At 39.3% G+C, this 15,395-nt stretch overlaps 1 protein-coding gene across 6 annotated transcripts in view; it reads left to right on the forward strand.

The window, feature by feature from the left end:
* LOC109915420 (nuclear transcription factor Y subunit alpha) overlaps positions 1 to 15,395 on the forward strand; it is a 68,512-nt gene that overhangs the window by 37,975 nt on the left and 15,142 nt on the right. For 4 of the 6 annotated variants that reach the window (XM_048611911.1, XM_020515039.2, XM_048611907.1 and 1 more), the window contains exons 5-8: positions 1,165 to 1,258; positions 5,953 to 6,101; positions 7,753 to 7,926; positions 8,888 to 8,980. In XM_048611911.1, coding sequence (XP_048467868.1) covers positions 1,165 to 1,258; positions 5,953 to 6,101; positions 7,753 to 7,926; positions 8,888 to 8,980 — 510 coding nt within the window. Of the gene's footprint in view, positions 1 to 1,164; positions 1,259 to 5,952; positions 6,102 to 7,752; positions 7,927 to 8,887; positions 8,981 to 14,631; positions 14,675 to 15,395 lie in introns of all 6 variants that reach the window. The other 2 variants (XR_007264726.1, XM_048611909.1) reach the window with 1 other exon arrangement.

The raw sequence follows: 15,395 nt of genomic DNA on the forward strand, positions 1-15,395 counted from the left end.
CAAGTGTCTCAATTCAAGGGCTCTCTGTGCACCTGCAAACCCACAAGCTGCTGCCCACAGACATTTTGTTTAAATTTCTAAGCAAGAGAAAGCACATCTTCATCTTTTAAAGGGACTACACGCTGCTTCGCCCCAAGCATTTTACAATCACCAAATTCTAGTGTCCTGCTTCCCAGTCCACAAATACCTCACCCAACTTCACAATAGAATGAACTGCCAGAGGAAGTGGTACAGTTACCGCATTTAAAAGAAACTTGGATAGGATGAATAGGAAAGGTTTGGAGGGATATGGGCCAAATGCAGGCAGGTGGGACAAGTTTAGTCTGGGAACATGTTTGGTGTGGACTAGTTAGACCATACTGTATGACTCCATAATGTAACCACTGCTGATTTTGTTTCAAAAATCCATGTGGATCACTAATGTAGGCCAGACCCAAGAGATGCTAGGACATGTGGATTTAGACCCACAACAATGTGGTTATGTTTATTCGTTCATGGGATGTGACCACAGGGCAGTGATGTCCAGATCCAGACATTAAAAAAATCTATCTGCCTTAGATGGTCAAATAGCCACAACTTATGGTCAAAATCGGTGAATAGCTCACACAAAGATGGCCCGCAACTCTAAATATTAATTACACTTCTCGATAGTTATCCTCACCAATCTTGAAGCTGACCATATCAGAACCTTGAACTGACCTTGTTGTTAGAAGGAGGAATTCTTTTGGGAAAGTGGAATGCAAAGCCTAAATAGCTGGGAACAAAAGTGTTGGTTATAAATATCAATATTAACCTAATGTTCTCATTAGGACTGAGCCATAAGAAATTCTTTTAACTTAGCTGCCAACTTTGATCTACTGTCAGTGACTATCCAACACAGTGACAACATCTCCCGTACATGTATTTTACTTACCTGTTTGAAAAGTTTAATTGGTCATTAACACCACTGCAGCTAGAGTTTATAAAGTCACAACTTAAAATTAAAACTATTTACTAGAATGGATTTTCTATACTGTCCATAATCATCCTCTTAAGGCTCACTCCATATGGTATATGCTTAGCTGCATTTTATGCAAATTATAACCAATGTATAAATGTCTATGTTAAACTTGGAACAGTGGCATAAAATATTTAATTGTTTCCATAACTGAATATGGTCAACAGCAAATAGTACAAGGACAGCAGGTGGCACAGACTGCAGAGGGGCAGACAATTGTGTACCAACCGGTTAATGCAGACGGCACCATACTCCAGCAAGGTAACCAGCAAAGTTTATTTGAATTCATTTTGGAAAAAAAGAACTGCGGATGCTGGAAATCTGAAACAAAAACAGAAATTTCTGGAGAAACACAGCAGGCCTAACAGCATCCAAGGAGGGAAAGCAAAATTAACATTCTGAAGAAGAATCATTAACTCTCTTTTCTCTTCATAAATGCTGCCAGAACTAATGAGCTTCTCCAACAATTTCTGTTTTTGTTTGACTTCATGTTTTAATATTGCTCAGAATGTTAACAGCAAATAGCAGTGACTTAATTAACTGGACTTCTCTCCCTCACTTTCCTCCTGTCACTGTTGAAATTCTGGTGGGTCACTTTGCCACGTTTCTTTCCTACAAATGTATCACTAATGTAGTTATATTTTATTTTCTCAAACCTTATGAAAGGGTGAGCATCATTAGAGTGCACTTACACCGCATATCAGCTCAAAGCTGATGAGGCTGACAATTGCCTGCTCCATGGATTAGTTGTTTAGTCTGTTTTGAAAAATAAATGCAATGTATGACTAGAAGAGAGAGAGAGAAGAATATTTGAAGTGGATCTTGTTGACAGTGGACTCAACAGATTGGATGTGAGGATGATGTTTCCCAAATTTGGGGTGTCTAGAGCAAGTTGCCAAGTTCTCAGAAAATGATGTAAACCTTTTGGGACTGAGATGAGGAGACATTTCTTCATTCGGGGTGGGGAACTCATGGAATTCTCTTCCACATAAGGCTGTGGAAGTCAAGTCACTGAATTTATGTAAGAAATAAACAAATTAAGTTGTCAAGGCCATGAGGAGAGCCCCTTGTATGGAAGTAGGGGTTTGAAATGAAAGATAGTCATGAGCATATCAAATGCTCAATCAGGCTCAATAGACTGAATAGCCTACTCCTACTCCCACTTTCTATGTTCTATCACCCTGTTTTGTGGGAGAGAAAAAAACATAATTCTAATGAATGAATTGGATAATGTCTGTTATTCAACCAGACAATTAAGGTTGCCACTTCTCCCAAGTCTAACACTAAACAGAGACCAGAGTAAAAATCAAGTCTTGGCTTAAGACTTGATGCCATCTCTGATGCTGAAAAGTATATAATGATCACAGTGATGGTAAAGCATTACAAAGCAAGTAGAAATAGTAGATTTTCGATTTTAAAAATACAAATCAAATTTTGAATGGTTTCAGGAAAAACATCAGCTGGTTGTATGTTTTTGATTGTAGAACCATTTAAAAGGATGTAGTAAAAAAACGTAAAAGACACCAAGGCTAAAAGGTTAAATTTGATATTTCCCTGCTCCTTTAGGGATCATTTTTGAAAGTAACAATTTAGTGTGTTTATAAGCAGCAAGAAATAAAATAAATATTTAAAACTACACATTAGGAAAGCAATTTGAGTTTGTAGTTAGTCAACTTTTGGAATTAATAAAGTTGTTGCTTGGCTGGATCTTCATAATCTTTCACAGTTTTCACTTCATATTGATCGAACGTGATAGTCAGGTGACACACTTATTTTTCAAATTGCTGTGTTCAGTAAACTATATCTACAGCAGATGCTTAGTCTCACCACATTCAAATAAGATGAAGTAGGTTTGCTAATGCAGGCTACTAAAGATCCACTCTAATTTCCATAAAAATTACAACCATACTCATGCAAGAGCTATCCTTCATCACCAATACTGTCCGCAAACCAATTTGCTACAAAGCTGGATGTTCATTGAAGAGCTGCTCTCTCATGCTGCTGCTGCTGCACCTAACTGTGACAGATTTCCCTCTTGCTGTGTCTTATGCTGTAGTATTGCCTGACTACAGGAAATGCAACAAAGTTGTTCAAGATATATGTTCAAACAAAGCCTAAATGAATATAAAATTTCAGATTTTCTGGAGCAACCAACAGCCCTAGGCACAAAAACAAAAAAATCTGCTTCATTTTTATTTAAATAGGTGCTATTGAGCCTCTGTTTTTCTTTGCATAGAGGCATCTTGTTATAAATGCCCCATAAAGTTTGCAAGTTCTGTATATTTCTAAATCATGTATTTGAAAATAGGTTACAAGAATGAGGCCATTCTTGCAAGTGAGAGTGGCAGAACACAAGGCCTCTGCAGCACTGCTAGCACAAAACATTGATTCAAGGCTGAGTATTTCCCCCTCTATTAGAGTCATACAGCACAGAGGTGTCCTTCAGCCTCGTTGAGTCACCGCCTACCTTGCTGCACTAATCCTGTTTTCCAGACTTGCATTTTATGACATCAAGCGCTCATCCATGTATTTTCAGAAGTTAAGGTTTCCACCTCTACTGCCTTCTTCAGCGTACCCACCACCCTCTAAATGTAAAGTTTTTACCTCACATCCCCTCTTAGCCTCCTGCCTTTCAACTTAAATCTATGCCCACTCGTTATGGACCCTTTGATTAAGGGGAGCAGTTGCTTTCTGTGCACTCTGTCAATGCCATTCATAATGTTATACACCTTTGTCAGGTTTCCCCCACCTCAGCTTCCTCTGCTCCAAAGAAAATATCCCAAGCCTAGCTGGCCTGCCTTAATCGCTAAAACACTCCAACTCGGGTAATATCCTGGCGAATCTCTTCTCCACCCCCTCCAGTGCAATCCCATCCTTCCTATCGTATGATGACCAGAACTGTACACATTCTCCAGCCTTGGCCGAATCAAAGTTTTTGTACAGCTCCAATATAATGCCCCTGCTCTTATAATCTCTGCCTTGACTGATAAAGGCAAGTGTCCCGTATGCTGCCTTAAACAACCCATCAACTTGTCCTGCTGCATGCAGGCACCTGTGAGCAGGCATTCATTTGTATCTTCCTGTAATCCAAGACCTTCCTTATTATTAACTACCAAGCCAATCTTTGTGTCATCCGCAAGTTAACATCATCATTCTCTCCTCTTCTCCCTCCTCCCCATCTCAAGTGGGGGAAGAGAAGAATTGAAGGACAAATCAATGTTATACTGTGGATCTTGGCAGATAGCTCCAAGACAATAAGGCTTTTTAGGAAAAATGATGAAAGATTAAAAAATTGGAGTGGGAGTACGGGAACGTCAGCTTTGTGGTCATAGCCTCCTTGGACCATGTTGCTACATTCATAGTCAGCACCACAGGGTAGAAGCAATTTGTTCAGTGTTAACTACGAAGAGCCACAACATGTTGGTGTTCTCCAGCTTCCATTAAAGGAAATTCAACATTTTAGTTGAAATTTAAAATGTTTAAGCAAAAGATGAAGTGTTAAGCATGACATTTACTGCAGAACATTTAAATGTGAGTTATGCATTATTCAGAGATGCCACTTTATATCTGAATACTGTGCTGCACTAAAGCAGCCATGAATCAAGCCAGTACTCGCTTCCTAATAATATATATTGATATAAACATTTGGATTTAGAAAGCAAAAATCACTCCATAACAAATGGGACTATTAATTTTCACTTAATGAATACATTATATTTTATCAGCAGAGTTTACTATGTCTTCCTTTAAAGCAAAAAAATAAATTTTCTGCCCCTTCCCCTAGTAATTCTTTTGGTTATTCTGCAGTGCAAGAGGTCTTTTCACAAGTTTCTACAGCATCATTTTTAGCCGATAGTCAGCATGTGTTCAAGGATACATCCTTGTAATTCGTATTTTTAAAATTTGCTTTTCTCTGGGAAACAATCTAGTTTCAGTCCATTACTTCAATCTTGCAGTGTGACTTAGTTCAGGGGTTTGCTCCATATATGAACATAAAATTAAGCCCCAAAAGTGTGATGAACTCTCTCAATGTCGTAAATATCTCCAAACTACACAGTTACAAAACACACATGGGACCCAGACATAGAGATCTATGGCATAGAAAAGGTGGTTCAGCCCATCATATCTGCACCACTGAAAAACAGCCACCTGTCTAATCTGATTTTCCAGCAATTGGTCTATAGCCTTGTATGCCTTAGCATCACAAGTGCACATTTAAATACATTTTTAAATGTGATGAGGGTTTCCTCCTCTACCATCCTTACAGGCAGTGAATGCTAGATTCTCTCCACCCTCTGGATGAAAGTTTATCCTCACATCTCTAAACCTTTTGCCCATTACCTTCACAGACTATGCTTCCTGGTCATTTATTCCTTCCATCGAAGGGAAAAGTTCCTTCCTGTCAACCTTATCTATGCCTTATCTATACATCTCAATCATGCGCCCCCTCAATCTCCTCTGCTGAAAGGAAACAACCTCAGTCAGTGCCAATCTTTCTTTAAAACTGAAACTCTCAAGCCCAAGCAACATCCACATTTCTTCTGCACCCTCTCCAGTGGTATTCCAGGTTCTGAGGAATTGCACCATTCACATATGAAAGTATATTAACTAAATATTTGAAAATCTGAACTATTAAATTGCAATGAACTCTGCTTTGCACTACTTTTAGACTACTTCTACTTATAAAAAGTCTAAAAGGTTGTTCTTGTTTGCATAAAATTTGTTATGATTTTTATGCAATATTTGAAAGATTAGTGTTTTCTTGAAAAGTGAAGGGATTAATCTTGTACCTTTCATTTTTCTTTTTCCCTCTGTTATCTCTTGCATCCTCCTGTCAATCATCTTATCTCTATTTTCACTTTACCCTCTTTTTGTTTATCTCTTTTTTTTCTCTGTGTCTTGTCTTATCTTTCTCCTCTTTGTGTTACGTGCTAAAGTTGCAGTCCCTGTTACAGGCATGATCACGATTCCTGCTGCCAGTCTTGCTGGGGCTCAAATTGTCCAGACGGGAGCCAGCACAAGCACCACAAATAGCAGCCAGGGCACTGTAACGGTGACACTGCCTGTTGCTGGAAGCATGGTCAATGCAGGCGGCATGGTGATGGTAAGTCCAGTTTGGAGCAACTTTGTGAATGGATCACAGTTTAAACATAAGTTTAGGTGATCTCTTTAACTTCTTTGATAATGGTGTATTGAATTGTCAGATCCAACCATTGGTCTACTTGACTAGGCAGTGTAGTAAGCAAAGTAGAAGTAATACTTGAGATGAATGCATGAGGGAATCTCAACTTTGTTACGTTCTTACGCTGGGGAAGCATGCTGGAACCCGAGTCCCACTATTTCCAGAGTCGTCACAAAAGTTGAAAATTTGTCAAAGAATGCAAAGTCCTCAGTTTACCTGTCAGACCCAGTTTATCAGAAAATACAGATCAGGTTTCTGTACTTAATAAATATGAGTCTTTGTTATGAATAAATAGATTCTAACCACAGATAAATAACTATGAACTGTCAACATATAATACTGTTAATCTTCTGAAACACCACTATGTACATGCACATGCGCATGCACGCACAAAAAATCGGTGATGTTTTGGATGGAGAGGAAAATGTTACTGGGTAAAGAGTTCAATGGTATAAGTCCTCAGAATTCAATAGAAGGATTCATTTTATTTCCCAAGTCATTTAGTTCTCTGAACTTTTCCTTTGGATCCTTTCACTTCATCACAGGATGCACAGAGTGATTAGGGCACAGATTAAGATCTTTGAAATATTGGGTAAAAGCAACAGCTTACAGCAATTGGTGGGAGAAAACAACTAGCATTCCTTAGCATCCAGTATTTTACTGGAGAGCGTGACATTCCACCTCCTCTTCCAGAGGTCCAAACACTTCTCACTGCATCACTTAACGCCCACAAACTGTTAGCTACCCAGAAGGTTGTCGTGCATTCACAACCAGTCGCAATTCCACAAACCAATCAACAACCTGTTGCTGGCCATTCTCACTTTGTATACACACCCATTGTGTGGCTGTCTCCTCTTGCAACTTCCCCCACTGTTTCAAAGCAATAGTGCAAACAAAATCCACTGTGAGTTCCAATAACTTGCTTTTTAATGTACAGCAATTCCTTTCATTGTCCTTTTGTTGTAATTCAGTCCACAATCAAATATAAAATAAAATGATGTGGTCTTTAAAGCATTTGTTGACTTTATTTCCTTGTAAAGTAAAGCAGGTCAGTTATATATTGTAAGCACCAGCACCACATTAGTCTTCTCTGAACATTTATTTTCTTAACTTCTCTCCGTTGTTTCTCAGGACTACCAGTGAATCTGGTCACAAGCTACCACTCACACTTGACTAAACAGTTTAAGGCATAATAGTGATCAAAACATGATAAGGATGATCAATATTTAATATTCCATAATCCCAACAAACCAAGCCATTCTGGAGTGTCTTCCCAGTGACATGGCTGGTTAATACTTTGCTTCGTTAGTATAAGTCTGTAGTTTGCCATTTCATAATACTGTACTGAAAAGACTCTTGCTATAGCTTTAGATTTGCTAGGAAATGATACTGTATTACTGTTAATTTCTTTGTTGCCAAAACTATGTTGAACAGCAAATTTGAGGTTTTCTAGTTTTTAAATATACTCTAACTTACTAAACCGTTGAAGCAGTATTATCTCTTATAATGTGTTATGGAGAACAAGTTACCTTCTTAATTTTTCCATTGGTTCTTTTTATGATTTCTCATACAGATGGTACCAGGCACTAGTACAGTTCCAGCTATGCAACGGATCCCCTTGCCTGGTGCAGAACTACTAGAAGAAGAACCATTGTATGTAAACGCCAAACAATATCACCGAATCTTGAAAAGGCGACAGGCAAGAGCTAAACTAGAGGCAGAAGGTCGGATTCCAAAAGAAAGGAGGGTAAGTGAAATTACACAAAGCAGGTCTCCTTCCTAAGATGAATAGAACTTTTTTATCTTTTAACTAAAAGATCATCTCTGGTGGAAAAATTACGTTCCCATTTTTGAATTGGTGTGTTCCTCTAGTAACATTTCAATAACCAGATCTTGGCATGTGGGAATGGAAGATGGCACATTTGGTCTAGGGTTAATTTTCTTGCATTGTATGCCTACATTGCTAATTTGTATCTAAGTGCCACTGGATATAGTCTATATTTGCTAGAAAAATATTACCAGCTTTTGATATTTCCATTTCACTTATTGGCTGAATGTCAGTTATGTTTGTGAGCAATGAAAATCTCCTCTGCCCTTAATCATACAAAGATACTGTTTTAATCTTGTATGTTACTGTTTTAATCTTGTATGTTCTAAACACGCAAGCAGGAAAAGCCAAAGTTAACTCAGCACTGTATCATAGTAGACAGAAAAAGAATATTCATTTTACATTGAGATAAAATCTCAAATAAGCCATTTGCTCCAACTTGTATATGTTACAATGTATGTTCCACATGACCCTCCTCCCAAACAACATGAACCTCTGTTATTTGGGAGGAGTCTGTCGATCCAGCTATCAAGTAAAGTGTTTGTTTTTATTAAGTTGTGGAAACATATATGCACATAATACATGTAAGTGTAATCGATTAAACAGCGTGCTCTGAAAGTAGGGGAAGCAATTAAGGTTACTACTAGGAATGCATTTTACAATCTGCAGAAAGGGGCCTTTGTATGAGTAACATGATTATCTTTTAAGAGGTAGATGCTGTCGTGTTTTTCTCTGCCATGGTATGTGAAGACAGCCTGCACAGCAGGTAGTCTGAATTCTCTCTGCTGTTAAAGTAAGCTGCCCTTTTTGAGTTGAAATATCGTATTATGGTAACAGTTTATTTAATGTTTCAACCATGTACTTTCTTCTTTTTTTCCAGAAATATCTCCATGAGTCACGTCACCGCCATGCTATGCAGCGAAAGCGTGGAGAAGGAGGCCGCTTCTTTTCTCCTAAGGAGGGTGATGAGATTGTAAGTTTTGTTTAACTTGATGTAAATGTTATGAAAGGATTATACTCAGCTGCAATGATTATCGAACTTTTAATGACCCACTTAAGCAAGATTCAGAAAGTTTCTCTTTACCCATTATTTATACATTCGATGCTGGCAATAATACCTAAGATATTTAACCCTTTACTGGATTTGATCACTTAAGGTAGTGTACCTGCTTTGAGACTTACAGGAGTTGCTGCAGTTCCTAAACTGTAAATCAAACTCAATGACTTATCATCTGGAAAGCTTTGTAGTGGTTGTGTGTTTTAAATAGAACTTCCTTTACTTCATTTTGCACAAATAACCCTAAACCGACCAGCATAGAAATAAACTATGTTCATTGATAATGGCCTGTGATTTGTTTTACAATTTGAGTCATTGCTACACAAGAGGACTTGAAGTATTTAGTTGCTTGCAGTGGGACAGTATGGATTGATATAATGAAGGCTACTTGCAACAGTCTCAATCTGTGCAGCATTTTGCAGGATGCATCAACATTTGGAGAGTTGTTTCTCTTGTACCTCATCAGTTTTTGACACCCCTTTTTTATAATTAATAGATGCTGGATTAATCAGTAATAGATCATTTCACTAAGTAATCATACCACAATCATTGATCAATGATGTTGCTGTCATCAAATGCTAAAGGCAGCAAGGTTTATTGTAAATGTGCACAGGCATCAGATTATTCAGCGACATATTCAAAACATCTGTATTTTGCAGAGGAAGTTTAGTTATCAAGACTATGCCAAAAATTACTATATTAAAAAGAATTTATATTTCCCTTGTCACTCTTTTTTGATTTTCTGTCCCTTGTGGTTATTTTCTAAAAACTTTGAATGCTGTAGATATTTTGGGGATTGTAGGAGTTGCTGGTTTGAAAGCATTGTTAATCCCACCACTAAAATACTTAATTCACAGTAATTCCTGAATTTCCACAGAATAACTATTTCAGTCGATGTTAATACAGGAAGTTAACTCACATCAGTAGTTGCTTTCAGTATCCCCTACAAGGACAAAACACAAAGGTCCCATCCAGGCTTGTTTTGTTAAATCAAACCAGTAAATCTACAAAGCATAGTGGATATTTATTCAAGAAGATAGACTGGAACCAAAAATAATTATATCATGTCATGTAGAATATATTATTTTGTATAACAGCTGTGTCTCTTTAAGGTTCTGCTTGACTCTTAATCCAGAGACCTAGGGAATGTTCTGGGGACTTGGGTTCAAATCCCCCCTCATGGCTGGTGAAATTTGATTTAAATATAAACATCAAATTACAAGTCAAAATGCAGTGTTGATTGTCATTAGATCGCATCTAGTTCACAAATATCCTTTAGGGAAGGAAAGCTGGTCTAGCCTACATGTGACCCCAGACCCACAGCAAAGCGATTTGACTCTTTAACTGCCTCTGAAATGGCCTGGCAAGCCATTCAGATGTATCAACCCCTAAAAAGAAATGAAGCTAAATGACCACCTGGCATCAACTAAGGCACCAGAACGACAATGATAAGCTTAACTTAGTCGACTCTGCAGAGTCTCCTGGGAACTAGTATAGTCATATTTGTGGAATCATACATTTTGTGCAATGTCCCAGATAACACCATCACCATCCCTGGATATGTCCTGACCCACCAGTAGACAGAGCAGCACACTGGTATGTAGTAAAGAAGGAGTTGCCGGGGAGTCATCAATGTTTACTCTGGATTCAATGAAGTCTCATGGCATGAGGTCAAACGTGGATGAAGAAACTTCCAGTTCTTTACCATGTACCTCTTCTTCCTTCTCTTCACTACAACCCCGACTCAACTAATGAATCAGTAATTCTCCACACGTTTCAATATTTGAAAAGTTAATCTAATGGTGACTGTGTAACCATTGACCATAGTCATAAAAGCCCATTTGCCCTTTAGGGAGAGAAAACTGGTGTCCCTATCCCCCCCAGTCTATGTGTGAATCCATACCCGCAGCAATGCAGAATGTACGCTGGGTGGGGGACTTAGCATAGCATAGAATCCCTACAGTGCCATTTTTGTCCACCAAGTCATCACTGATCCTCCCACAAGCATCCCACTGACTGCGAATAGATATAGTACCTCAAGATTGGGCATCCATTGATCTGTCAGAACCATCAGCAGAATTGTACTTGTAATCTGCATCCTCCATGACATGGCATAGCCCCTGTTTTATCATTGCCATCAAGGAGATTAACCCTGGATCAATGAAGAGTGCAGAAGACCAAGCCAGAAGCAGAAACAAGCACTCCTAAAATGAGGTGTCAACTTGGCAGTTACAAAACAGGCTACTTACGTGCCAAACAGCATAATCAGCAAGTGATAAATAGTACTAAGCTTTCCACAATCAATGCATCAGAATCGAAATCCTGCCATGTCCAGTTGTGAATAATGGCAGGCATTTAACAACTCAGTGGAGAGGAGGTTCCACAAACAGCCCCATCCTCAATTATGGGGAAGCCCAGCATATCAGTGTAAATGATTAGGCTGGCACATATGCAACATTATTCAGCCAAAGGTACCAAATAGATAATCCATCTCTGCCTCTTCCAGAGATCCCCAGTAGAACAGCTGCTAGTCTTCAGCCAATTTGATTCACCTCAACTGAAATGAAGAAGAATTGAATACTGTGAAGGCTCTGAGCCCTGACATCATTCCAGCAACAGTACTGGACATGTACTCCAGAAGTTGTCACTCTCCTAGCCAAGCTGTTCCAGTACAGCTACCACACTGGTGTCTACCCTATGGAAAATTTCCCAGTCATGTCCTATACACAAAGCAGGACAAATCCTATCCAACTAATTACTGCCACATCTGTCTATTTTTCATCAGTAAAATGCTGGAAGGTGTTATCAACATACTATAAAACAGCACTTCCTCAGCCATAACCTGCATACTAACACTCAACTTCTGTTCCACCAGTATCGCTAAGCTCCTGACCTTATTAGAGCTTGGTTCACACATGGACAAAAGAGCTCAATTCTAGAGGTGAGGTGGAAGTGCCTGCCCTTGACAACAAGACTGCTTTTGACACAGCACGACATCAAAGAATCCCGGCAAAACTAGAGTCTATGAAATTCGGGGTTGGGGGCAGGGAAATCCCTCTGCTGTTGGAGTCATATCTAGCACAAAGAAAGATGGTCGAGGTTGCTGGAGGTCAGTTGTCCTAGCTCCAGAACACATCTGCAAGTGTTCCTCCAGCTAGTGCCCTAGGCCCAACCATCTCTAGCTGCTTTATCAATGACCTTCCCTCCGATGAAAGATCAGAAGCAGGGAAATTCACTAATTCCACAATGTTCAGCACCATTTTGTAACTCCTCAATGCAACAAGACTTGGACAGTATCCAAGTTTGGGCTGCCAAGTGGCAAGTAACATTTGTACCACCCAAGTACCAGTCAATGACCGTCTCCAACAAATGAGAATCTAACCGTGGTCCCGTGACATTCAGTGGCATTTCCATCACTGAATCCTGCATTAACAGTTTCTGTTGACCAGAAACTGATCTAGACTAGCCGTGTAGATGCTGCGGCTACAGTAGCAGTTCAGAAGTTAAGTATGTTCTCCAAGTAACTGGCCTCCCAACACACATCCTGTCCACCGTTTACAAGATACAAATCGGGAGTGTGATGGAATACTCCCCACTTACCTGAGTAATTGCAGCTTTTTTTAAAAATTCATTTGCGGGATGAGGGCATCGCTGGCTAGGCAGCATTTATTGTCCGTCCTTAATTGCCCAGAGAGCAGTTCAAGTCAACCACATTGCTGTGGGTCTGCAGTCACATGTAGGCCAGACCAGGTAAGGATGGCAGTTCCCTTACCTAAAGGACATTAGTGAACTAGATGGGTTTTTCCAACAATCGATAATGGATTCACAGTCATCATTAGACTCTTAATTCCAGACATTTATTGAGTTCAAATTCCACCATCTGCCATGGCAGGATTTGAACCTGGGTCCCCAGAACATTATGTGGGTCTCTGGATTAACAGTCCAGCGATAATACCACTAGGCCATCACCTCCCCCTGTAACTTTAACTATAGCTTCAACAATGGTCAAACTTGACACCATCCAGTGCAATACAGCCGCTTGATTGGGCACAACATGAACATTCACTCCCTTCAGTACTGATATCAGTAGCATGAGTGAGTACCATCTACATGGTGCACTGCAGAAATTCAAAGGCTCCTTAGCATATTCCAAACCCACAGCCACTACCATCTATGAGGACAAGGGCAGCAGATACATGGGAACATCACCACTTGCAAATTTCCCTCCAAGTCACTCATCATCCTGGCTTGGAAATATATCGTACCATTCCTCAGTTTCACTGAGCCAAACTTCTGGAATTTCTTCCCCAACAACAATGAAAGTCATAGAAATCTGCAGCACAGAAACAGACCTTTCAGTCTAACTCATCCATGCCAACCAGATATCCTAAATTAATCTAGTTGCATTTGTCAGCATTTGGGCCATATCTCTCTCAACCCTTTCTATCCATATACCCATCCAGATGCCTTTTAAATGTTGTATTTGTACCAGCTCCACCAACTTCCTCTAGCAATTCATTCCATACATGCTTCACCCTTTGTGTGAAAAAGTTTCCCCTTAGATCACTTTAAATCTTTCCTACTCACCTTAAACCTATGCCCTCTAGTTTTGGACTCTCCTACCCTGGGAAAAAGATCTTGGCTATTCACCCTCTATGTCCCTCATGATTTTATAAGCCTGTATAAAGTCACCCCTCAGCCTCTGACGGTCCGGGAAAATAGCCCCAGTCTGTTCAGCCTCTCCCTATACCTCAAACTCTCTAACCCCAGCAACATCCCTGTAAATCTTTTGTGCACCCCTTCAAGTTTAACAACATCCTATAGGAGGGAGACCAGAACTGAATGCAGTATTCCAAAAGTGGCCCAATGTACTGTACAGCCGCAACATGACATCCCAACTCCTGTACTCAATGCACTGACCAATAAAGGCAAGTGTACCAAATGTGTCTACCTATGCCAGGAGACTGCGCTGGTTCACAAGGCAATTCGCCACCTTCTCAAGTGCAACTGGAGATGGGCAATGCACACATCCTGTGAGAATTTTTAGAATGTATATAAATAGGTATGTCCTAGAAATAATTTATTTCAAGGGTTAACAGGTACTTGCAAATGCTGTGCTCTCCCCAAAGTCAGAAAGCTAGCATTTTTCTTAAGTATAACATCTGGTGTGCAACTATCAAGGCATGGACCCAAACAAAGTATCAAACAGGTTCTAAAATCAGCTGTAATTATCTGTGATGGTATTTTTATATGTTACAATGTCGACGTATAGTAAGAGAATTATCCAGATCTACTTTGAAAAGATGTGAAGAGTCAGATTCTGTGGTTCTGGTAGTCAATGTCTTAATATACCATCTCTGTTCTCCTCACCTTGTCCTTGATTATACAAAGAAAAGAAGTTGCGTGTGCTGTCAACTTGAAATAAAAAACTGACCGTACTGGAAATATACAGCAGGTCTGTTAGCATCTGAAGTAAAAATAGGTTAACATTTTGGATAGCATCCCATCATCAGAATTTGGTTATTTTAAGCAATTAAACTTTTTGATACTTTTTTCTTTTTATAAAGGTCATCTCAGTCAGGCTGTGAAAAGGCGTAAGACAGAGAAAAGGTGAGTAAAACAGCTCAAATAGAAGGGAGTTCAGTGGAAAATTAATAAAACAAAGCGTTCGGAAATTAGTAGAGACTGCCCCGTGTCCGAAGCCAGAATTTATTATGTTGCTCCGTGATTGATTGGAATAGTGTTAAGGTGAAAAGCACAAAGTTCAATGGATAGGGTTGTGTGGCTCCATTTTCTGAAGTGGGATTTGAAACCACAGCTTTCTGAACAAGTCAGGTCATACATTAAAACATGTCGGCAATGTGGAGCAGAGCAGTTAATCAATCTGCACTTGGCCTTCCTAGTGTAAAGGAGAATGGAAATTTTAATATTTAAAATATGATATGCTAGAGTTTGCAAACCTCATCTAAACCACTGTCTGCTGTAGGATGAGTGTTTAGATAGCAATACCGGTAAATAAAGATTTTTACAGATGTTGCATCATGTAAGCTTGGCTCAGAAAGAAAAAGACTTGCATTCATAAACATTTATGTTTACCTTGTTACAACCTGGCAAGATCCCAAAGCACTTTACAACAACAAAGTACCTTTTGAAGTGCAGTCATTACCATATTAATAGCATTATAACAACTATTTTACACATAATAAGCTCCCACAAGCAGTAATGTAATAATGACCAGGTATTCCTCTTGTAATTGGAGGAAATGTATTAGCTAGTATATCCAGGATAAATCTCCAGTTCCTCTTTTGAGTAGTGTTATGGGTCTGCAGTA

Source organism: Rhincodon typus, chromosome 25 (assembly GCF_021869965.1).
Source record: "Rhincodon typus isolate 14 chromosome 25, sRhiTyp1.1, whole genome shotgun sequence".
Taxonomy (NCBI): domain Eukaryota; kingdom Metazoa; phylum Chordata; class Chondrichthyes; order Orectolobiformes; family Rhincodontidae; genus Rhincodon; species Rhincodon typus.